General features: G+C 41.3%; 3 protein-coding genes and 1 non-coding gene across 6 annotated transcripts; 3 read left to right on the forward strand and 1 right to left on the reverse strand.

The window, feature by feature from the left end:
- Positions 1-110: 110 nt before the first annotated feature.
- On the forward strand, positions 111-2,374 carry alg12 (ALG12 alpha-1,6-mannosyltransferase). Its single transcript, XM_072455034.1, has 9 exons — positions 111-303; positions 439-571; positions 641-814; positions 892-1,086; positions 1,219-1,321; positions 1,402-1,626; positions 1,724-1,893; positions 1,956-2,031; positions 2,101-2,374. Exons 1-9 carry the CDS (start codon positions 145-147, stop codon positions 2,354-2,356), a joined length of 1,491 nt encoding a protein of 496 aa, XP_072311135.1. The 5' UTR covers positions 111-144; the 3' UTR covers positions 2,357-2,374.
- Positions 2,375-2,664: 290 nt separating this feature from the next.
- Positions 2,665-8,858, reverse strand: zbed4 (zinc finger, BED-type containing 4). Its single transcript, XM_072455035.1, has 2 exons — positions 8,707-8,858; positions 2,665-7,284 (listed from the first exon to the last, which is right to left on the reverse strand). The coding sequence occupies exon 2, from the start codon at positions 7,119-7,121 to the stop codon at positions 3,459-3,461; it is 3,663 nt and encodes a 1,220-aa protein (XP_072311136.1). The 5' UTR covers positions 7,122-7,284; positions 8,707-8,858; the 3' UTR covers positions 2,665-3,458.
- A 475-nt stretch (positions 8,859-9,333) lies between these two features.
- Positions 9,334-22,650, forward strand: brd1a (bromodomain containing 1a). Of its 3 annotated transcripts, none has more exons than XM_072455036.1 (13): positions 9,547-10,004; positions 10,964-12,374; positions 13,086-13,254; positions 13,702-13,833; positions 14,099-14,227; positions 15,639-15,951; positions 16,170-16,457; positions 17,751-18,302; positions 19,664-19,790; positions 19,886-20,019; positions 20,446-20,555; positions 21,317-21,465; positions 22,217-22,650. In XM_072455036.1, the coding sequence occupies exons 2-13, from the start codon at positions 10,984-10,986 to the stop codon at positions 22,398-22,400; spliced, it is 3,678 nt and encodes a 1,225-aa protein (XP_072311137.1). In that variant the 5' UTR covers positions 9,547-10,004; positions 10,964-10,983; the 3' UTR covers positions 22,401-22,650. The 3 variants fall into 3 exon arrangements, 2 of the variants coding, with proteins under 2 accessions (XP_072311137.1, XP_072311138.1); XM_072455037.1 differs by having other exon boundaries at positions 9,550-10,004; positions 13,086-13,242; XR_011928149.1 differs by lacking the exon at positions 20,446-20,555 and having other exon boundaries at positions 9,334-10,004.
- trnak-cuu (transfer RNA lysine (anticodon CUU)) lies at positions 15,060-15,132 on the forward strand. Its single transcript has one exon. It is a non-coding gene; the product is annotated as a tRNA-Lys (tRNA).
- Positions 22,651-24,303: the final 1,653 nt, after the last annotated feature.

Here is a 24,303-nt window from a genome sequence, read left to right on the forward strand (position 1 = left end):
CAATTTCGCTTCAAAATATAGATAAGAGACGGGTATATTAACCTATTTGAAGTTTTAAAAATGAAGACTTTTTTTTAACAGAAGCGCAAAACGTGAATAGTACTTCCTGTCGGTAGCGGAAGTCGCGGTCACACTGAAACTGTCATGGCTGAAAAAAGGAATGTTTGGGGACTGTCACTGCTCTTTGTATTACTTTTCGTGTCTCTCCTTCATTTATGTATATGCCCTTTCACAAAAGTAGAAGAGAGCTTTAATTTACAAGCGGTGCATGACATTTTGTTCCACAGACTTGATTTTCAGAAGGTAAGAAATGCGTATCACGTTACTGTTATTGTAAAAATGTCTAAATGGGAGCTGCAACCGTACAAATTGCACACATTAAAAGCAATAATCCGAACTACATGATGAACTATGAACATTTCAATCTTGTATTTTCAGTATGACCATCATGAGTTCCCAGGTGTAGTTCCTCGGACCTTTCTTGGGCCCTTGTTATTGTCTGGTCTCAGTTCTCCAGTTGTATTTCTGTTTCATCAAATAAACGCCCCAAAATTGTATGCACAGTTATTAGGTAAATTGGTTTTATTTGATTCATTGCTTTCCATTTTGTATTTGTTGTAATTGTTTTTGTCGTTTACAGTCCGTGCCTCTTTGGGAGTGTGTGTCATTGGAGCACTTTGGCACATGCAAAAAGAGGTGAGGAGGCAGTTTGGCTCCACGGTGGCAGGACTCTTCTGCCTGACCTGCGCCTCCCAGTTCCATTTGATGTTTTACAGCACCAGGACCCTCCCTAATGTCTTTGCACTGCCTCTGGGTATGTTCTCTTCTAAATATGTGAAACAAACATATTTAATTTTGATGCACCAAATAATGATCATGTTTATTTTACAGTTCTTGTTGCCTTCACATCTTGGATGGCACAAAGTCATGGCCGCTTTATTTGCCTCTCCGCTTTTGTCATAATTGTTTTTCGATCAGAGTTGTGCATCTTAATGGGTCTGATGTTACTGGTGTCTTTACTAAGCAGAAGACTTGGGATAGTAAAGCTAATGTCCTTTGCTCTCCCTGCGGGCATACTGTCTTTAAGTAAGTTACACCTTCAATATCTTAACAGAGAATAAACATGACATGATAATCATTTTTTTCTCTCTACTCAATCCAATAATTTAACAACAAAAACAGGACTACTTTGTTATAATGCAATATTTTCTTTTGTAGGTCTGACTGTTGCTGTAGACACGTTTTTTTGGGGGAAACCGCTTTGGCCTGAGGGACAGGTTTTGTGGTACAATACTGTCCTCAATAAAAGTTCAAACTGGGGAATATCCTTTTATTTCATTTTTGCACTGGGAATGTTTTGAATTGTTGTCAAGTTATGTTGTCCTTGACTGCTTTCTCCCAAACCTCTCCCTTCCTCTGGTACTTTTACTCCGCGGTGCCTCGAGCTCTGGGATGCACTTTGTTCTTTGTCCCTCTTGGCCTCCTTGATCGGCGGATGAGGATTATTGTCTTTCCCACTGTGGGTTTTATCCTCCTATATTCACTGCTGCCTCATAAAGAGCTGCGCTTCATAATCTACACTTTCCCAGTGCTAAGCTTGGTGGCTGCTCGAGGATGCTCATTCATGTAAGTATGTCGTAGTGCTGAAAATATTCTACAAACTAAAAACGCAGTACCTCCCAAAACTGTATTATTACCACAATTCTGTTTTCTTTTCTTTCAGCTTGTCAAACTATCATAAATCATGGATGTACAAATTGGGGTCTGCAGTTGTTGTTGGTCAAATACTGGTGAACACAGGATATTCTGGTTTCTGCTTGTACTTATCCCATCACAACTACCCAGGAGGCAAGGTGATGCTAGAACTGCACAGATTACTGCCATCCCACAGAGGTAAACATATAGAATGTATTATTAACAATATTTACTCTTGATTTTCACATGTTTTTTTTTAGATGTCATTGTTCATATTGACACCTTTGCGGCTGAAACTGGGGTATCCCGATTCTTGGAGCTCCACAAAAACTGGAGGTCAATGTTTAATAGTTATGCTAATTACTTTAAAACAAAACACATGTATTCATCAATGTGTTATTACAGATATGACAAAAGTGAAGATATGAGCCCAACAAATCCAGACATCAAACAGTTTACCCACCTATTAATGGAGGCAAATCTTACCAAGATGCAACAACTACGCAGAACTCATCAACCGTTGGCGTTCGTCGATGGCTACAGTAAAACAGTCCTCAACTTGTTCCACATTCCACCAGTGACTGTGGTTCTACAACAAAAGACTGTTCTGATGGAGCGGAGCAAATACAGAGGACGAAGTGGTGGTTTAAATGGGAAATAATTGTAAGAGTAATGGTTTAAAGCCCTACTGTAATCTAATTTTGTTCAGAAAAAATAAATGTATTTTTATAGTTTACATTTGGTATTAAGAATGTTTTGTGTGTTTGAATAGTTGATTTATACTGGTACAAAAATTACAAATATTTGTTTCTATTGTGCAGCAAAAAAATGAAATAAATTTAAAATATAGTAGATTGTAAGATTTAGACTTTACATTTGACTGCCTTCCACCAATGATACTTTTATAACCAAAATCTGTGTATACTAAAGTTTACATGAGTACTCTTAGCATAAAAATGAAAACGAGTATTTGTGTGCATAAGGAAAACCTTTATTTACAAACCGCAAATTTTGCATGGTTCCAGTCTCAATGCTAAAACATTTATCAAATTAGGTTCTGAAGTAATTTGATATAAAAATGTACAGTACATTGTTTATTCAATATTAAATCCATAATTTAATCCCAGACAAACTTAAATTGTGCTTAATAGACAAATTGTATAATCAAGACAAATGGTTTACTCTCAAAATACAGCAATATAAGAACATTTCAGCAAGTTTAAGTAAAATAGAAAAGTCTATTTCTAAATGACAGTACCGTGAGCCACAATTCACAATAACATTAAATAATATTAACTTAACACATTTTTCAGTCACAGCATTTATTTTTGGGCTAAATTTCATTAAAAAAAAAAAAAAAAAAAAAAAAAAGATCCATAGTGATCCAACATCCTGATGCAATCTCAAAAATGTAAAAGAACTAAAAAAAAAAGAAAAAAAAAAAGATATGTACAGCATTTTGACCTGAAGTAGTTTTTTTGGTAAGGCACAAGGAGAGAGAGAAGACACGAGACAAAGAATATGGTTTACAAGCAACACATAAACCCCTACAACTAGAAACCCCCTCCCTCCCTGATACACTTTCACTCGAGTGAGTTTTAAGTGTTTAACAGTAGTACAACATAATTAACCCTCCAAGTCTGGCCTTTTGCATTGGAAAAAAATCAGTGTATAAATTGATAGTGTACAATTAAAAACACCTCAACTTCACAGCTACGTGGCTTGGTCCTGGTTCTTAAAGGGCTGCTAATGCTAATGCTTGATCAGTATTGAAAATAAATCATTGGCAGGTTAACCTTGAGGAAGAGCAGACCTTCCATGTTTTCCAGAAGAGGCCTAGGCTGATTGAGGGCACAGTTGACGCTTGCTGTGCTGAACAATGTTTCTGCTGGGATGATGCTGGGGGGACAACCGACATAACGGGCGGCTACTTTGGCTAGCTGGGGCCACAAAAACTTTTTAAGGTTCCAATAGTCAAGTGGATCACAGTTTTGATCAAGTATGTCTTCCTCGAGGTACTCCAGCACCGCCAACTCTGAAGACTTTGGCTTCTCCTCGTGTTTGCTTTGTCTGACGTCGTTCATAATAGACCATATGTTGTCTTTCTTTGAGTTTGATGCTTTATAAGACTCGTCACAGCCGTTGGCCAGATTGGAATTTGCATCATCTGAGGTAGTGCGGTCAGAGTCCAACTCATGGATCAAGTCTTGTTTACAACACTCCGCCTCTTCCTCTGTGAAAAGTGAAGTTTTGTATCGCGGGTCTAACATAGTGGCCCAGATGTAGCGCGTGTCGTGAAGCATTGAGGACATCCTACTGACCATAGCCTCTTTGAGAGATTTCAGCATATTGTCAATTCCCACGGTCTCGTCAAATAGTAGATCTATTTTTCTAGTGAGGATGTGTATAAGTGGTATGACTTGTCCCAGAGTGGCAGTGCGAGTGACCATCTCCCTGCTGGCCACTTCGAAAGGTTTCAGTGCATTGCAGACTGACAGCATCACCTCCCACTGATCACAGCTGATGATTTCCCTGAAATTGCACTCAATGGACAGTTCATCGATGGCTTTCCTCTGTTCCACCATCCGCTCCAGCATGAAGAATGACGTCCGCCATTTTGAGGGGACATCCTGTATCAGTTGATTTTCGGGCAGCTCGTTCTCCCTCTGGATTTCGGCCAGTTTTTCCTTAGCCTTTGCTGAGCGGTGCACACGTTCACAGATCTTCCGGGCTATACTCAGGAGGTTTTGAACCATTCTCTGACTCTTTATGGCTTCATTAACAATGAGGTCAATACTATGTCCAAAACACTGCATGGTGGCATTGCCGTGGTCTTCTAATGTGTTTCTAATGGTGGCGTTGTCAGTTACAATGAACCCTCTTTTCAGCCCTGAGGAGGTGATCCAAGTGTCCCACAGATACTCCAGCTGCTTTGGGATGTCCTGCATGTCAGTATCACAGTCTATTTGTGTAACACTGAGGAGAGCCGAGCAGTGAAAGTCCTGACCCTGAGGCTTGACCCTGGACTCATATGATGCCCAGTGTGCGTTCAGGGTCAGGTATTCTCTTGTCTGACTACCGACCCAAATACTGGTGGTGAAGTGCACAACGCCACCTTCAGCTTCTTTCAGGTGGGTCAGCACTACGTCCTTGACCCTCTCATACATGTCAGGTATGGCATTGCTGGTAAAGTAAGAGGAGGGCGGCAGAGAATACTGAGGCTGGAGGTACTCTAGTAGTCGGTTCAAACCAGCATTTTCCACAATAGCCGAGGGCTGCAGATCCAGTGCAAGCATTTCTCCTAATAGTTTGGTGATTTTTTTGGCAACCGGGTGATGTTCATCATACGCTTCATTGTTCTGTTCATATGTTAGCTCTTGTTTTACAGCAATTTCAGCAGAGGGCACATCACCTGAGATAGAAGTCTTTTTAGTTTCAAGAACATGTCCGTGAAACCTCTGCATGTGCCTGAACAAACAGCTCGTTCCGAGGTTTGTTGTTTTTTTGCCTCTGCTCATTGTGCGGTTACAGTGCAAACAAACTACTTTTGTAGGGTCAGTAGAAGAAATGGAGAAATGATTCCACAGTTTAGATGTTTTCTTGCTTAATGCCGGTGACTTTTTCTCTTTTTCAGGAGGGCTTTCAACTTCTTGTGAAGCAAGTTCATCTGTTGGGATGAGGCTGGTAAATGGCAGTGAGATTTCTTCAACTTTTGTGTTTTTGAGGACATCTGGATGTCGTCTCATGAGATGTCTCATTAAACAGCTTGTACCAAAGTCACCCCGCTTTCCCCGACTGATGACACATGGACAATATCGACATAGTGCTTTTAGTTGATCAACTGGTGACACTATAAAATGATGCCACACTTCAGACTTCACCCTTTTCATTATCTTTTTGTTTTGCTGAAAAACTGAGTGGTCCAGTGTGGTGCTCGTTCCTTCTGACAAATCGTAGGGTGAGGAGTTAAGGGATGTATTGTCTTCTTGGGCGGCCAAAGACAGATTGAGACAAGACTCTTGTTCTGAGGTGAGCAGGACTTCTTCACAATCTTCTTTGATATTGAGATTTTGGGGTATATCATCAAATGTTGTTTCTGGTGAGGATGGAAGCAGGGGAGACTTTTTAATGTCCAGTGTATCATGTAGCTGAGACCGAGACAAAAGGGAGGGTGGGGTGGTGTATGGTGGGGGAATGTGATTGCCTTGTCCATTTTCCTCAATTACTACCTCTTTATGAGCCCTCCACATGTGTCGTATGAGACAACTTGTTCCAAGATCTTTGCCATTTTTGCCCCTACTGAATTCATTCATGCAATGAATACACACTGCTTTAGAACTGTCTGTAGGTGACAAGTAGAAGTGTTTCCATACAGCAGACCTACGACGAGTGCTTGCACTTTTGGTGGTCCCAGGAAGCCGCTCTTGTCCTCCATCTGACAGTTCTTCATTAATATCATTGGAATGTGGGGTAAGGAGTAGAGAGCTGAAAGAGTCAGCGTTGGCAAATGGTTCTAGTTTTGGTTCGACTTTGGGCAACACTTCTTTGGATGACGGGTCTGAATTTTCACCTTCAGAGCTGGACAGTGAAGTGATCTTTGAGGCAGGAGCAATGACATCATCTGTCAAGTCTTCATTTTTTGGTGAGCTTGGAGAGAGAGGTATCAAGGGTGAGGTGAGAGAGTTGGTGAAACTAGCTGAAGATACTTCTGTGCCATCTGGGAGAAGCACAGTGGGGTGAGCCCTTCGCACATGCCTCATCAAACAACTTGTACTCAGGTCCTTCTCATTTTTACCTCGGCTGAACTCTTTCATGCAGTATAAACAGATTGCTTTGGTACTGTCTCGTGGAGATATGCAAAAGTGATTCCAGGCAGGGGACTTTTTTCTTGGATTTGACTGACTTCTTACAGATGACAAAAGACTCTGTGTTACAGCGTCCATTGCAACATCATAAAGTGTGCTTGAGTATCCGCTTAGTAAACTAGAATAATCCTCACAGTCTTTAGTTGCAAATGGGTCAACTGAGCTGCCGAAAGCTAAACTTTCATCATCGGGAATGTCCTCTATGCCATTTAGAGCATCACAATTGTCTTGTAGATTTTCTTCATTTCCGTTTTCATAGTTTTCACACTCCATATGATCAGCGTCAGCATCTTGAGAATCTGGTACTTTAGCGTTGTTTACCTGAGATAAATTAAGAGACATTGCAGAGTTTGTATCCAGTGTAGTAGATTGACTAGGAGGAGTGTTCTTCGTGGCTGAGCTCTTGTGCGAGTGAAAGCTGTAGGATTGGAACACGTAGCCATCCTCTCCCTCGATTCTTAAACACCTCCCTTTTGCTTCCCTTTTTTTTCTTTCAATGACGTTGTTAAAGTCACTGTCCAAGTCGTCGCTCATGTGGGAGACCTCCTCCTCCCCATCCATCGTAGCGGCCCAAAGGTTTGCGGTGAGTAAAGAGGCCAGCGCTGTCAGATGAAGGAAGGGTCAGAAGGTGTCATGGATACAGCAGCATCACACAGATGAGTTGGTTTGGATCTGGATGCGTGGGGCACAGGAGGTCTGCCTGTCCCACTCCATTTAAGGAGACCTGAGGCGGATAGAGAAAAAGACATTAATATATGATGTGAACCAATACATATGTAAATCGTAATAATCATCATCATTTTCTGTACTAAAAACAAACAAACACCCACAATCGAAATACAAAATTAGTCAAATAAACAATCATAATCAGACAAATATTTGGTCATTTATGCCTGTATATTGATCTATGGCATTATCAACCTAGGGGTCAGGGCCCATATCTGGGTCCTCAAAGATTTTAGGGGCGTCTCCAGGGGTTAAAGTTGTTAATAAGTTATCTGGTCTTTGTTGTTTACTTCTGTACCTACTTTGTGTTGCAGCATCGGAATTTCCCCATTGTGTGACAAATAAAGGCTTATATTATCTTCTTAGAATATAGATCCAAACTAGATTGTGTGAAATTGAATGAAAGGTTGACATGACGATTGCTTTTATTAAGTATTTTTTTTAATCATTCCTACTGTTCTATAACATATTAATTAAGCAGAAATGGACAATTAGCCTGACCATAGCTTAACAAGAACGTTTGGGTCGCTGACGTACCCTCGGGTCAAATGGGACCACTGATTTGTGATAGTACCACTGATTTTTTTTAAAAAAAACAGACCTTAATTAAAAAGAAGGCAGTAGTTTAATTATACAGATACTTCTACAGATTTCGCATTTTATGTCTGGGAGTTCATCATCATTGTAAATATACTATAAGTGAAGAAAACAGTACACGTATGGACATCCGTAAGTCAACAAAGACGAGGCTTTAACGGTGTATACACGTAGCACATGAGTCTCACAGAAAGAACAAACTTGCATGTACGTTTTGTTTCAGCAGAAGGGCCCATCTAGCTGGCGATCTCAACACCGGTTTTCCGGGTTTAGTCTCGGTGCTAATCAGGAAGATGTGGTGGGGCAGTAAAATTAGCAGTCCTTAGCTTCTAGATGTATTCATTTAAATGATACATGCCGGTATTATATGATCGTGCATATTACGGATAGGTGCGAAATGATATAAACAAGTGTAAAATAATTAAACCGATGAAACATTCAGGAGAAATTTGGCTTGACTACAGTAAACAGCAATCGTAGTGCTAACCATCCATGTACACCATGCTAATATGCAGTGTACAGACAGAAACAGAAACAAAACTTGTGTCACATGGGTCTGAATCACAATAAACAGATAAATATTGTAACTTAATTCAAAACACGAGGCTTGAATGACCATAACAGGCTATATTGTGTGGGTACCACTGGACAGCTAGCAGGTTAGCCGCTAGGCCACACTCAGGACACAAGCTAACCTGCCGAGGCAGAACCAACCGTGGCCACGGACGAACCACACGGATCTGGATCAGACCAGGAATGCCACGACGTCCTGGTTACATGTAACCTACTTTTAGACACATAAATATGACCGCATGGTACTTACTGTGCTGTGTGGCAAAGGCAGCGCTTGGTTTCGGCTCCGAAACAGTTAAATATGACACATTTGACTGATCCGGAGGGGCTCACTTTGTTGCTTTTGTCTCCTGCGCTCTCAGTTCACGCTCGGCCGCAGCAGTACAGCGCCCCCCAGTGGCGGACGGGCAAAAAGCAGCTTCTATAATAGAATAGATCCATATGGTCAGCACTGACTAGTGTCAACAAATGGGTCGTACCAGCAGCAAACAAGACAAAAACCTAAAAAAAAACACTATTCGCATTTGAATATTGCGCAATTGCTCAGTTGTTTCAGATTTGATTCATACAGTTACAAGTACAAATATATGGTGGATGAATTATCCCTTGTCATTGTAGTGGAAACTAAAATCTGTTAAAATCAGTTAATTTCACGTCAAGTGACTTTGAAAAAATTCTGACATTATTCAGCCAGGAGAATCCAACACTCGTGTTACTCAGTTGGGTCTTCAGTCTGTCCAATCTTTTTGGTGACGTTCGACACACTTTTAGTTGCTTAATAGAAAAATAATCAGTTTTTGAAATTCTTAAAAAGCAGTTCTACATTAATTTGCATGTATTTGTTATGGATTTTTTTTTAATTGACCTTTTGGGCGCTAGGCTTGTCACGCGGACGACGCACTCACGCACTGCGTAGTGCGTTTGTTGTTATGGCAACGTGAGTCCTCAGCGTTAGTCCACATTTTAGCCTCTTCTGCTCCCTCACAAACTCATATTACCCACAGACTTGTACTAATCTAAATCTATTTCTAATCCGAGCATGGTGTGCATTTAATTGAGTATATTCTGTTGCACAGCGCTTTGTCTCGTGAGGAAGGACACACACACAGGCTGACAAAGGGCGACGCATTAATTGTGACAGATGGGCTTTTGTGTGCGCGCTACAGCTGAACAGAAACATGACCTCGGCTCCAGGTCTGGCTCTGTGTGACTGTGTTGCTGCTGCTGCTGCGGGTGGGACTTGTCTGCTCTCAAAGCATTGTCGATGTTGGGGGATGAACCTCTGTTCTGCTGCTCTCACCACGGCAATGGCTAGCAAGCAGTTGCTACACACTTCCCTTTGCATTTAAAGCAAACGTATCCGAAACGGGTGACATTTAAACATCACACACAACATGTCTTTTAGCACTCGCTCTCGTGTGTTATCGGCTCTTGGATGAGGACGGTTTTCTCGGAGCCTGAGCCGCTGAGCAGGACCTATCGCCGCGGCTTTGTAAAGCTGAGGACAAGACTCCCTCTCCATTTGCCAACAAAACCTCACAGACGGAGGTATGTTTTCATTTAGTTCATTCTGTAGAGCACAAAGAGTCCAGCTCTTCTCCTGCTCGGTGTCTGCACGTCTCTCACAAACACAGGGACGTGCTCGTTTAAAGGGCTTTGTTGTGTTTGACGCCATTTGCTCCGGATTGGGGGCGGCTAGCTAGTCTAAACTGCTAGCTAGCTTTTAGCTCTGTTATTGTTAGCAGCTTGGCTAATTTGACGCAACGTCCGAACAAATCCATTTGTTTTTTAAGCCAAATTGGCAAGTGTTAACAAGGCTGTTTTCAAACCACAACCGTGCAGTGTGACCGCCTCCCACAGGGTTTAAATGTCCCCGCCTAGCACAGTGACCAGCCCCTAAAGGTCACAAACTACTGCAATTAAACTCTCCTCATTGTTCTGCACAGCCCATCATGACTCAAAAGTTTTTCAAATATTTAATGGAGCTTATTCACTGGCACCATTTCTCTCTTTGCACTTGTGAAATGCACAGAACATTATGGAATCACCACATCACTACAAATATTGGAATAAACAACGTTGTTATTACGTCCATTAGAGCACATATTTAATTGAAATCAATACAATATCTGATAAGTAATATGTTAAATAAAGACTGTATAATTTCAATGTTCAAGTCTGTAAATATTTTACATATGAGTTATACACACACAGTTACTATACTATTTCAAGTATACTAGTTCAAGACAAATGTGCTTCCGGGTGGCTACCTATGTTCACCCTTTTTATGAATGGGGGAGCTACGCTACCTCCATATTAAATGTGCATGTTGTAGGCCTGTTGTCTTGAATCTCCTCAAATTATAGAATGGGCCACAAATATGGTTCCACATCCCCAATAGTTGTGCATAAATGTATGGTTTTACAGCATAACATATAGGTGCATGTCCCGGGGAACCTAAGGCTGACCCCCTTCCTTACATTTTGTCTCATTATGTGTTTTTACAGCAACACGGCGTATCAAAAAGATGAGGAAGAGAGTCCGGCCTCCCCGGGCTACGGCTCCACCGAGGCCCTCGTCTCCAATAAAACCTTCTCCCAACAAACAAATCCTCACATACGAACAGGCCCAGCGCATGGTGGAGTTTGAGGTGGATGGGCGCTTACACCGGATAAGCATATTTGACAAACTGGAGGTTGTCACGGATGAGGAGTTGTTGCAGGAGATGATGGAGTGTACAAGTAACAAAGAAAATGCAGATAAACCACAACTAGTTCTTTTGAGGTCTGTAAGGTTAAAAAAGAACCAGGAGAAAAAAAACGCTGCTTTGGGAATCAGCTGTCACGGAGAAGGACACGGGACACCACCACCACCACCTCCTCCACCTCCTGGTCCCAAACTTCCTGAGCCACAATTCCGTACAATTGATCACAACCTCCAAGCAGTTCGCCAGCGCCCCACAGCTTACTACAAATACACTGACAAAACTGAAGAAGAGTTGGATGAGGAAACCGAGTACGACATGGACGAGGGAGACTACGCATGGCTGGATTTGGTCAATGAGAAAAGGCGAAGTGAAGGCATCAGCCAAGTGTCTTGCAATGTCTTTGAGTTTTTAATTGACCGCTTTGAGAAAGAGGTGTACCTGGAAAGTTTAGACCAGAGCAGTGAGAACCTTACTCCTTTAGACGTTCACTCGGTGTGTTGTATTTGCATGGTCGGAGAGGCTCATAACGCCAATGCCATCCTGTTTTGTGATATGTGTAGCATTGCTGTGCACCAGGAATGCTACGGCGTTCCCTACATCCCAGAAGGACAGTGGTTGTGCCGCCACTGCCTTCACTCTCCTAACCAGCCCGCAGACTGTATCCTCTGCCCCAACACGGGCGGTGCGGTGAAAAGGACCGACGACGAGCGCTGGGGCCACGTCGTTTGCGCACTGTGGATTCCCGAAGTGGGGTTTTCTAATTCCACTTTTCTTGAACCCATCGATGGGGTCCACGAAATCCCCTCGACTCGGTGGAAACTGGCGTGCTATCTCTGTAAAGAAAAGGGCATCGGCGCGTGCATCCAGTGCCACAAAGCGAACTGTTACACTGCTTTTCACGTGAGCTGTGCCCAAAAGGCCGGTCTGTATATGAAGATGGAGCCGGTCAAAAAAGGAGCGGCAGACGATGAGACTGAGACCGACTTTCATGTGAATAAAACGTCCTACTGCGGTTCGCACACGCCTCACGGATGCGTAAGAAGGCCACTGAATATATACAATAAAGTCAAACCAAAAAATGGATTATGTAAGGAGAACGACAAAGGGCACTCTAAAGAGAAGCTGAAAAAGAAGAGTAAAAAAATGGAGCCTGAATTGGAAAGTGATGGCGAGACTCCAGCCAGCCCAGTGCCTTTGTTTCCCACTCACAGGTACAGCGAACACATCTGTACACTAAGATTGATACGCATGATTATCCAGGAAACAATGTGATCGTTAGAACTTGAACTAGAATATATTGCAATTACACCATCTCATCTGGCAGAAATGTAAAAAGGATGATTTCTTTTCACAATTTTCCAGTCTAAATTTGCCTTGATTTAGTCTATAACGGAAACTATTGCGTTAAAAGTATTATTCAAATATTGCAATAATATCAATATCGCAGCATGTATCGTGCACATATCGTGCAGCCATTGTAGGAACTAAAACTAATAATAATGTTGATATTTTTTAGAAAGCAAAAATAAATCTAAAGGTAAAGTGCTTTATGATCAGGCTGCTTAGATCACATTTCATTCATAAAGTGTTAGTTCATAAAGAAGGTCATATAGTAGAGCAGGTCATATAGTGTTGATTGCAAAATTATGACCTTTCTTATTGTGACTTCCCTAAAGTACTCTGTGGCTTTGTTAATTTACTCGTTTCAAAATTGTGTCTTTGTCAACACTCATGAATCTCGAGTCGTAATTCCTCCGGCAAAACAGCCCACCGATACTTTGTTAACTACTGACTGGACTACTATATAGTATCTGTAAAAGGGGCTTCTGTGTCTATTAGAATGTTTACCTATATAATTTGTATGGACAGCATTTGTTAATATTAGCTGCAGTAATTGACATTTGTGTGATGCTTTGCTCCAGGTTACAAACTATACTCAACCAGGTGTCCGTTCAGAAGAAGAGGGCGTTTGTTGAACTCGCACTGAATTACTGGACGCTGAAGAGAGAGTCGAGGAACAACCTCCCCCTCATCCAACGCCTCCAGACAAACCTGCAGTCCAAGAAGAATGCACAACCGGTTTGTCCAACTGTCAGTCAGCCACTGAACAATACCAGTCTATTTGCTTTTACCAGTAGTTTTTAGAGGATACACTGAAGAGCAGCACAACATTATGACCTACACAGTCTTTTATGCAACAGGCTATGATACACTGATATGTATAATGGTGTAATTCAAAAACTGTAACCTTCATTATAAGCCTAGTTAGTTTTCTGTATACGCTTCCACCCTTCAATGTTGGGGTCCAATTTGATAGATACTTCAACTGCGGTCCTATGGTCATAATGTTACGCCCCGTCAGTGTTGTAGAATAGGCCTTAGAGCAGTTGGTTTTGAGTAGAGATTGCCATTTCCCTTTTTGTGTGGAAAATTACAAAATGTGTAGGACCACACGAAATGCGATCGGCAGAAAAAATATGAACACACTTGCTAATTACTGGGGATAAGCGTTCTTAACAAATAAACTTGAATTTACAGAAACATAACGATGAAGAGAGCAGAGCGCTTAAAGACCAAATAAAAGAGTGGCACCGTCTCAGGCACGACTTGGAGAGAGCGCGGCTGTTACTGGAACTGATCCGAAAGCGGGAGAAGATCAAGAGAGAAGAGGTATTTGTGAATGTGTACCGGTAGTTTGTATTTGACCGACCCCAAACCGGTGCCGACAATCAACCTGGCAGGTGCTGTTGGCAACGTTGCACCCAGAGACGCTCCAGATCTTCAGCCAGGTTCTCGGGCAGGAGCACCTAGCCGGGGGGGTTTAGATGAAACCCACTTAGTCACAAGGAGTAACGTGCGAGTATTAACTACTCAACCAGCCCAACTGTAACTCTTATCTCACATCGCTATGCTTCTGTGTTTTTGTGTTTTCCAGATTAAGCTTCAGGAGATCCTTCTTGAGATGCAGTTGACCCCCTTCAGTATTTTCCTCAGAGGCGTTTTGGACCAACTGCAGACAAAAGACCAAGCAAGGATCTTTGCACAGCCTGTGGACGTCACAGAGGTACTGCCGCGGGAGTATTATTCACACTCGGCTAGCTCGGTAGAACGTGAGACTCTGAATCTCAGGGACGATGGTTTGAGCCCCATGACAGCTATTTTCCCCTTCTACATTGGGTTGGACAAAATTTGTCACACTGAATAAACACATTCCTGTCCATTGCATCAAGCTTTCTAATCATTGTTACTCAAATCATATCAACTCGCAGTAAAACGTATATAAAATGTATACATGTGGAACTCTTTGATAGTTCAAGTCTGCAGTATCAAGTTAAGATATACAACACATATACCGTATTTTCCGGACTAGAAGTTGCACCTTTTTTCATAGTTTTGGCCGGGGTGCGACTTATACTTATATTTATGCTTTATACATACACTCCGGAGCGACTTATATGTGATATTATTTGTTATTTTCACACTTGCAACAACATTTCATACTCCAGTGCAACTTATATATATTTTTTTCTTCTCTATTATGCATTTTTTGGCTGGTGCAACTTATACTCCGGTGCAACTTATAGTCCGGAAAATACAGGTACAGTTGGGGTAAAGTTTAGTACACACCAGTATAAATATAATCCTTCAACATATAAAATAATGACAATGTGTGCCTCATAAGTAAGACGCTTGTGCCCATGTGAAATATTATAACGAAATAAAGCCAAGCCATACATTTCTTATCCATTTGTTTCTCTCAGTGGTGATTAGAATTATTTTGCCTGTGAACTTTGTAGTGAAATGTGGGTTTCCTAATAAGAGTGAAAGTGAAACTCGAGCATGCTTCTTGTTGACAGCAGATGGTGATATCTGATACCTGAGGCAATGGTGCTTAGGCCCGGCTAGCTCAGTCGGTAGAGCATGAGACTCTTAATCTCAGGGTCGTGGGTTCGAGCCCCACGTTGGGCGATAACCTTTTATTATCTGACTACCGTATTTTCCGGATCATAAATCATAGTTTTGAATAATAGTTTCGACCGGGGTGCGACTTAGACTTATATTTATACTTATACTCCGGAGTGACCTATATGTGATATTATTTGTTATTTTCACACTTGCAACTGCATTTCATACTCCAGTGTGACTTATATATGTTTTTTTCTTCTCTATTATGCATTTTTTGGCTGGTGCGACTTATAGTCCGGAAAATACGGCACTTCATGTCTCTGCTTCATTAGTTTTATCCAGTATAAGATCTGTGCAAAATATCACCAGTTTTTTTCTTAAAAGGCCTACGGTACATTACAGAATTTCAGAAATGTTTCTTTTTGGTTTTCCTAAATTAGTGCACGATTGCTATTGGTGCCATTACTGTTTTAACTTTATTAAGCCTGTGTTTAAGAGCAATGCATCATATTGAACCCACTAATAATAATGATGATTAATTTAGTTCTGTTTCTTATTTTATATTTTAGGTGCCTGATTACCTCGACCACATTAAACACCCCATGGATTTCTCCACAATGCGGCTGCGCATCGACGGCCAAATCTACAGAAGCTTCGAGCAGTTTGAAGATGACTTTAACCTGATCATTGACAACTGCATGAAGTACAATTCGAAGGACACATACTTCCACCGTGCTGCTATTCGGGTGAGGGATCTGGGCGGAGTCTTACTGAGAAAAGCCCGGCGCGACGTGGAGATCATTGGCTTCGACGCCGAAAGTGGCCTGCATTTGGACGAAGCTCCAGAAGTGAAAACGACGCCTACATTTTCCTGGGAAGATGGTACGTCAACTTAAAAACTGCACAAAAACTGCACTAAAAGAAAGGGTACAAAGAAAATCAAAGTAAAGCACTAACGTGATAGATCAGGAGTCAATCAGTGCCATTTTATGAGATAAATGTGTTAATTGTCAGCACTTTTCACACCCGATTTAAGTTTCGAATAACACCGTAAAAGCACAGGGTTTTCACTTGCTCACCGCACTTTGTCGTCGTTGCAGTTGACCGCGTACTCGCCCCGGCCAACCGCGCCCACCTCCCCCCGGAAGCACAGCTACAGCAGTTACTGGATAAGTTGGATCTGACCGTCGCCATGAAGTCCAGTCCGTCCCGCAGCAAACGACTCAAGCTCCTGAAAAAGGCCATCAACGACGTGCGAAACGAGATCAGTCTGAGGAGAGTCCAGCCCCGTCACCGCCAGAGTTCTTCCAACGCAGTATCCTCAGGTCACACGGAAAAACCTCAAGAAGACAGATTACAAATGAACGGGCATTATACAGACGACGACGGTATGTATGGTGTTGATGTACATTAGTGGCATCATTTGAAGGTTTTTAATGTATTCAATATATCAACTTATGAGCCACAAATGTTGGAATTGGTTTGGAATTGGCTTCACAAATTTGCCATGTTAAACGTAGACCGTATTTTCTGCACTATAGGGCGCACTGGATTATAAGGCGCACTGTCAATGAATGGTCTATTTTTGATAATTTTTCATATATAAAGGCGCACCGGTCTATAAGGCGCATTGAGCGAAACAAAACATGAACCAGACACAATCGCTTCGAGGTCAGTAAGCACAACAATCTTTATATCGGGCGCACTGGATTATAAGGCACACTGTAGTTCTTTAGAAAATTAAAGGCTTTTAAGTGCGCCTTAGCCCTGTTCACACCAAAGTGTCAAAAGCGTCCAGTTTACATTAAGTCTATGTAAATGCACGTCTTGGGCGTCCTGCGTTTTTGCAGCGCGATTCCTGCATTTTGAGCGTCTAACGCGGTGCGTCGGGGGTGTTTGAGCGTCGGCCGCAGAAAAGTTGGACAGAGCTCAACTTTTCTGCGGCAAACGCAGCGCAGCAGCCAATCAGAGATTACGCTCTAGTGACGTGCTACGCACTGCCCGGAAGAAGACCCAAAACAAACCCCGCAACGATAAAAAAAAAATCCTTAGGACACAGCAAATAATGATATAGTTGATTTTTTGGACGCGCGTCCGAGACATCTGCCTTCAACGCCCCAGTCTGAACGCGCGTTTATAGTGCGGAAAATATGGTAGTTTAAAGTGCTCTCAACTGACTATGTTTAGTGTCGAATAATGGCACTACTTTTAAGATATTGTGGGGGAAAAAAAATTGAAAAGACATTAAACTTTGCCAGGTTTTTTTGTGATTATAGGCCCAATAACTCTCAATTTCTCTCAAACTGTCCATGGCAACTACAAAATTTAAAACAAAATGCTATCTCTTTTGAACCGGCCTTCAATATCACAGATAAACAGGAAGCTGAAGCCATGGATATGAACATTGTAGTGTTTAAGTGTTAAGTTTGGAACGGGTTAAAATCATCAAACTGCCATTATAATGACTAAAACTGGACCTGGAAGTAAGAGCGACTCATCACTTATTTGACTTCCACGCACTTTATGTTCTGGATTGCTAAAATGTTTGACCACTTATCCACAAGGCACAAGAAAGCAGTTAAAGTGACTCAAACTAGGAATTACCTTTTTAAGCATTTGGATGAGTAACGAGAAAGGTTAATTTACATTTTGTGTGTTTTTCCCCCTTCTCGTCATTACAGTTGACAAATCTCTTCCTCCAAAACTCGAGCCGTCAAACTCCATTCCGCTCCTCTTCCACTCCGAAGCAAACGCCGAACCCCCGACTCTGAAGCCGATAGACATCGAGCAAGACCGCCACCACGAAAGACGCCGCATGCCGTCGTTATTCAATGAAGAAATACCCGACTTGCTTTCTGCCCCTTGCCTCAACGGACACTCGCACCGAAGTCCACCGATAGACAGACGCGCGAGCTCTTTGGACACGTCCACGGTCGCAGAGCCCACGGGCGCGGTCAACCGTCGGACTGCGGTTTTGTTTAAAAAGTCTAAAGTCACGAGTCCTCCAATACTCTTTAAAAGCGACGAGGTCATGTCCGACAGAAGCAACGGCATTGAGCGAGAGGCGGGGTCTGAAGACGATTTAGGCTCCACGTCGATATTGTCAGTGGTCATACCTAGACTTGAGACCCTCCTTCACAGAAAGAGGAGGCACAGTGGAAGTAGATATGGCGACGAGGAGGAACGAGAGGAAGAGCAAGAGGAGGAGTCGCCTGTCAAACGACTCGACACAGGTGAGCAAGTCTTTGGGGTTTCCTGGTGGCTTAGACGGGACACCGCACGAAATGGCACAAAAAAAAACAACGGAAATGGTACGACTGTATAATAACTGCACCTTAATTAGCTGCAAAAAGCATGAAAAAAACATGACTGAGAAAACAGTTCTACATTAGTTGTTTATGCCACTCTCATTACAGATTTTAGGGCAATTAAGAGAAAAATATGTTACTTTTTTTAACGAACCGTCCGGGCAAGTTTTTACGGTTATTCTTTTAGTTATAAACATTCTACACATTTTAGATTCCAACTTTATTTTCTCATATAAAAAGATGGCACCACTTTAAAAATAACTACACTTTTACTAGCCTTAATAAAGCAGACAAAAATAGAATTCGGAATAAAAAAAATATTATTCAGAATGATTCAGTTATTATGAAATGTATTCATTAGTTGTTCCTATATTTAATCATTCTAAATAAACAATTTCTGCTTTTTCAAGGCTAAAGTGGTGCCGTCTTTTATTGTATGAGAAAATCCATTTAGAGGCTGAAATGTAAAGAATGTTAACAACTAGAAAAATGACTTAAAAACAAACATATTTTTCTCTTATTGCCCTAAAATCTGAGATAAGTGCGAAGAAAACAGTTCTAAATTACCGGTAGTCGTTTGCAGTCTTCAGTTTCCTTTGAATCATAGATTTATTTTGTGTGGGGCTTATTATTAATATCAAAATGTGCTTTTAGATAATTCAACACATTTCTCACATGGAAAAAAAAAACAGCTCCTGTTTAAGAGGAGTGAATTTTCAGTCATTTGCTAATTTAAAACATCCTTCCTGATTAAATTAGCAATGCAGTGCTAAGCTTTACTGGTAGCGCTTGATTCCAACTGCATAAACATTACAATTAGCAAGTACCTCACATATATTAATCAGTCATGTTCATGGCGCAAAATAAACTGAACAAAAATGACTGATGAGCCACTTCTCTTCATTAAAATCAAGTGAAGGTTTACGCGGTTCTGTTTGCTTCTTTTAATTCTGGCCTTAATTTAGGTTAGTTTATTCTGAGCTGATATTTAGACCTGGTTTAATCCCAGCTCTCTGAAATATTCCTTGTTTTATTCATTCATACTTCTTATTGTCCTGGTTTGACCTGGGCTTCTTGCTTGGCTATTGCTCTTGTTTTGTTCTTTATTTGTCTGGTCCACATGGCATTTAACTGGGGAGAGACATTCAGCAAGATTTCAGAGCCGGGAATCGATCTCACAACCCTGAAACTCCATATCCCCTAAGCCACAGTGCTCGAATATTACTGTTTTTGGCCCGGTTAAGTCCAAACTATGCTCGCACTTCACGAGCCATTGTCTTTTTCAGGCTTGTCCAGCGCTTTCTTGGAGGAGGAGCATCAGAAGCGGCGTGCGGATTCCACCAGAAGCGGTCGACGCCGATGCGCCTCGGAGTCATCCATCTCCTCCTGCAGCAGTTTACCAGGAAGCACCAGGTAATTGTTTCACTTTGGTTCTCATTTAACCGCCGAGGTCCGAGGAACATGAGAGCGGTGAATTACTTTAACTTGTGCTGTTGTTTTACATTTAGCACCGTTCTCAGTCTTCCAAAATGTGGGAAGGGAAAACCCGCCTTGGTCCGGAGACACACTGTGGACGACAAAAGTGAATTACTTGCCTGCATAGAAACGGGGAATTTTGCAAAAGCCGCACGGTTAGCCGCAGGTGTGTTTGAATACATTTTCTCAACTGCATCTTGTTACTATTAGTTTGCTGTGCGTAGACCAGTGTCGGTGTCCACGTTTTCACAAAAGACAAATGACAGATATCATCCACATTGGAACAGAAGACATGGCAAAAAAATGGGCTTGAATTAAAACATTTGATCAAACAACTCTCATAACTCGATGAATTCGATGATTGATTGCGCCTGGCTCGTAACCAGTCGCCGTGTGGAGGTCTCTCATCTAATATTTGGGAATAAACTGACCAAACGATTATAATATTTGTCATTTCCGCTGGTGCATAACCGGATAACACTGATTACGCTGTGGCTCTGCTCTCACTGCATGGCTTTTGGAGATATGCCTGTTCTTTGTGTGTTGTTTAAACTCACACTTAACTTGTCCGGTGTTGTCCCTGCTTCTATAGAGGTTGGCAACAGCAATATTTGGATGCCCGCTAGCGCTGCAACAGTTGCACTGGAACCCCTAAAGCTAGTTTGGGCCAAATGTAGTGGATACCCTTCCTATCCTGCCCTGGTGAGTGTTTGTGGGAGCACATGCATGACAGTAAGCGACCGCGCTCTTTCTCATGAGACTTTCCATCACTTCACATTGAGAACGCTTTGGAACGTAAACATGGCACTTCATTTTCAACACGAGACTAGATGTTCACCTTCCAACGTGTAATGCATCCAACACGTCCTCTAGGTGGCAGCATATCACCGTGTAATTGACATGAAATGGCATGAAAGGGCATCAAGAAAAAAAAATGATACAGTTGCAGCTGCAAAAGGGATAGTTCAGTTTGTAAAGAATTGAATGTATGTGTGTGTGCATTGAGCATCAGGACATCATCATTACTTCTTTATTTTGTTTGTTTTGTCCATCCCTGCCGTTAGAATGGGGGACAATTCTGTTTCACGAAATGGAATCCACCAAATTTATAAGCAAATCTCTTTTTAGTTGGAAGCAACCTGAGCATTTACACGTGCTGCTCGCTGTGACGGCTCGATCTGAATCTGCAGTCATTTGTGCTCTAAATGTGTTGCAAAATCACACGGCACATTACAGTTAGATTCAAGTATGTGCTTGTTTATTTGCATCAAAGGTTTTTACAGATATTTTGCTTCGCAAGTAGCTCAGTAGCTCCCCGATTATTTCCCCCCTCGGATGATTGAACCGTCCCTTTGCACCTTATTTGCAGCTCCATTTCTACAAAACCATTTCCATTCTGTATTTGTAGCGTGCTAATGTCTGAGCCCGCTTGTGTGTAACTGTCTCGCTCTCCCGCGGCTCAGATCATCGACCCCCACATGCCTCGCTGCCAGCTCAACAGGGCCTCCATCCCACTGCCTCCCTCTGACGTGCTGCGGATCGGGGAGCAGATGCAGTACAAGGCCGAAGAGAAACTCTACCTCGTGCTCTTTTTTGACAACAAGCGCAGCTGGTGAGTGCCGCGGCCGTCCAGAGTGATTTAAGGCCACACTCGGCTCTACAAGTGGAAGCGTGTCGATCTGTCCATCAGCTCACCAGTGTTCTAGTGGCCAAGGGGCAATCGCCATAGGAACAAATGGCTTTGGCTCCAACAGAAGCTCATTTGATTCTTGCACGTCAGAAGCTAGTTATTTTACATTGTTACTTTCCAAATTTCATTCAATATCATACAACGTTAATGTTTTTTCCACATTGCCACAATTTAAAACTTTAAAATCATAATATTGATCAATCTCTAGTTACCATTTGATTTGAAGTAAAATGGCTTTTTGTAATGGTTTCATGAACTTAACATAAACTATACAGACTTTTAATCTGTGCCGTTTAACACAAACAATATTAAAATTGTTCCTCCAAAGTCTGACCTTAGCTCAAAACCACGTTTTACTTGTTTTTATACTGATTGTCTGTGGACTTCACAAACACGTCCCAAATAATTCCACGTGACTCAATCTGTCGATCTTTGGATTAATTGCCCAGTCTTAGGAGTCAAGGTCTGACAAATCACTGCGACGTGTTTGACCCTGACAAACATTTAAACAGCTCACTGATCCAGCAGAACAATGATCTTCCCAGAGTCCAGTGTGAACTAGCACCTGCTTTTGTCCTTTAGACCTTGAGATACTTCTCATCCTTAAAAGTCAGTGTTGCTTTCAGGGAAAAAAAACAAATCCACTTTGCTCATGATGTTTTTCCCGCTTCAGGCAGTGGCTTCCCAGATCCAAGCTGGTTCCCCTGGGGATAGACAAGACCGTAGACAAGATCAAAATGATGGAAGGTCGTACGTCGAGCATTCGTAAAGCTGTCCGGATCGCCTTCAGCCGCGCCATGAGCCACCTGAGCATTGGACAGGACGAGCCAGTCAGCGACCTCAGTGACTTGGACTGATGTCCTGAACCAGTACCTCGCCTTTACAAAATATCATTTATCCAAGTTTCCACAGCTCGGGGAAAACAGACCACTGCAGAAGAATCTGCTTTTATAAGTGCAGTAGTGTACGTGGGACAGAACACTTTGTTCTTTAAAGGAGTCATTTCCACAACGGAATTAAAGTGGAACATAAACGGATGTGAAACTACAGTGAAATTTTGAAAGGAAAATTACTCGTGGGCCCATAATTTCATAGTGAATATGAGAAACTTTTTTCTTTGACACTACAATTTAAAAATCCATATGCTATTGAATAATCTTGACATGTAATTATGGCTTTATCTTAACTATTCACTATTTTCACAGACCTTTTATATCATTTGACATCTCTCCCCATGCCTTGGTGGTTCATGAGCTCTTAAAGCTGAAGGGAGCTTTTTCAAACGTATTTAACACACATTACCAGGGAATGACTGAATAACTCCCAGAGACTGACTTCAAACGTCAGTGGTCTCTTATTTAATCTTTTTGTCCGGAGTTTTACATTAGAGACTGAAATGTGAACTGCACATCTGCTGAACCAGGTGCTCGCGCTCTCTCCACATTATCTCTCATACACACTCCTTAATTGCCAATATGGCTGCTGCTGAAACAAATGTGTCTTCTTTCTCAGTAAATCCGGGCTTGTAACTGTGCTTCAACTATACACTCAAGGGCATTATGCTGTTCTATTTACAAATGCATCTTAAAAAAAGAATAACGTGGCCACCCGAAATTATCAATTGGACAGAAACATAAGATACAAATGTTGTATTACAATCATTGTGCAAAGTAAAACATTTTATTGCTGGATATAATTCCGCTTGTTACATACAGAAATATTTTTTAGTTTTGGATGCAAAATGATGTAGTGACTTTTGATAAAAGATCAATCGGCCCATGACTGAAAACTGCCTAATTACCTGAAGGTTTTTGGCGCACACTTGAAGTTTTTAATGCTTTTTTTTAATATAAATTGTAAATAATGTAACTTATTTGATAGTTTTGACAGATTTGGGTACTGTACAGGACTTTTTTTAGTATTTATACTTGATGCTTCTTTGGCACTAAACTTTTTGAGTGGTGTTTTCTAAGTGTTATACTGATTATGATCTAAAAGAAAAGGCCTGAATGTTGAGACAATGGCTACAATATTGTGTTTCTGAATTGATATTCCTTTTTATGTATTTTAAGTTATTGAAGTTTATATTGGCTCCCATCTGACATACATTCATTTTGTACTTAAATACTCTCTATTTTTTAATATATTTATGCCAATTTGTTATTTGAATACATACGGTCAATGTTGTAGACACAGGACATATTGTTCTCAAGAAACCAAAAACTTTGCTGTCAAATGTGTTTTGATGATTTTGATTCATTAATTTGTGTGAAACTATTGCCAAATATGAGGTGTTTTGACATTGGACTGTTACTTGGTTTGATGTAGCTATAGCTATAGTGCCTGTGTTAACTTATTGTAAAGTATTTCCATTACTTTATTCTCCAGGAACAACAACTGTGGTGGTAATGCAATAGTGGATCTTGCCTTGTTCTTTTGTATTCTTTCATACATTGTTACTTTTAATGTTCTGTATTTTTACTGTTATTTTTTTTGCTTGCTTTCATTTTGTAATGAACATGCATTTTTTTATACACCAGTGTTTTTTTTTTTTTTTAACCAACTGTTTTGTCTTCAAATAAAAGAGTCCATTGTAAACTTGCACATGTGACTTTTAAAATGATTCTTGAGTGTAACTATTATTTCTAAGATGGAATATGTTTGAAGATTTGCTCCCTAATGGTCAAAATGACTGACCTGTGTGTGACCAACATACACGTGTTTAATTTCTCACTTGCTGCATTTATTTTGTGTATTCTT

The sequence above is a fragment of the Eucyclogobius newberryi genome, unplaced genomic scaffold (assembly GCF_026437365.1).
Source record: "Eucyclogobius newberryi isolate DKJ021-1_F unplaced genomic scaffold, fEucNew1.0.hap1 SCAF_2, whole genome shotgun sequence".
Taxonomy (NCBI): domain Eukaryota; kingdom Metazoa; phylum Chordata; class Actinopteri; order Gobiiformes; family Gobiidae; genus Eucyclogobius; species Eucyclogobius newberryi.

Excerpts from the sequence above, each read along its gene's own strand:
- zbed4 (XM_072455035.1), bottom strand. The coding sequence starts at position 7,121 with ATGGATGGGGAGGAGGAGGTCTCCCACATGAGCGACGACTTGGACAGT.
- brd1a (XM_072455036.1), top strand. The coding sequence starts at position 10,984 with ATGAGGAAGAGAGTCCGGCCTCCCCGGGCTACGGCTCCACCGAGGCCC. Across the intron at positions 14,228-15,638 it reads AGCCTGTGGACGTCACAGAG|GTGCCTGATTACCTCGACCA; the intron begins GTACTGCCGCGG and ends TTTATATTTTAG. Across the intron at positions 21,466-22,216 it reads TTTGACAACAAGCGCAGCTG|GCAGTGGCTTCCCAGATCCA; the intron begins GTGAGTGCCGCG and ends TTCCCGCTTCAG.
- alg12 (XM_072455034.1), top strand. The coding sequence starts at position 145 with ATGGCTGAAAAAAGGAATGTTTGGGGACTGTCACTGCTCTTTGTATTA. Across the intron at positions 304-438 it reads ACAGACTTGATTTTCAGAAG|TATGACCATCATGAGTTCCC; the intron begins GTAAGAAATGCG and ends TTGTATTTTCAG. Across the intron at positions 1,894-1,955 it reads ATTACTGCCATCCCACAGAG|ATGTCATTGTTCATATTGAC; the intron begins GTAAACATATAG and ends GTTTTTTTTTAG.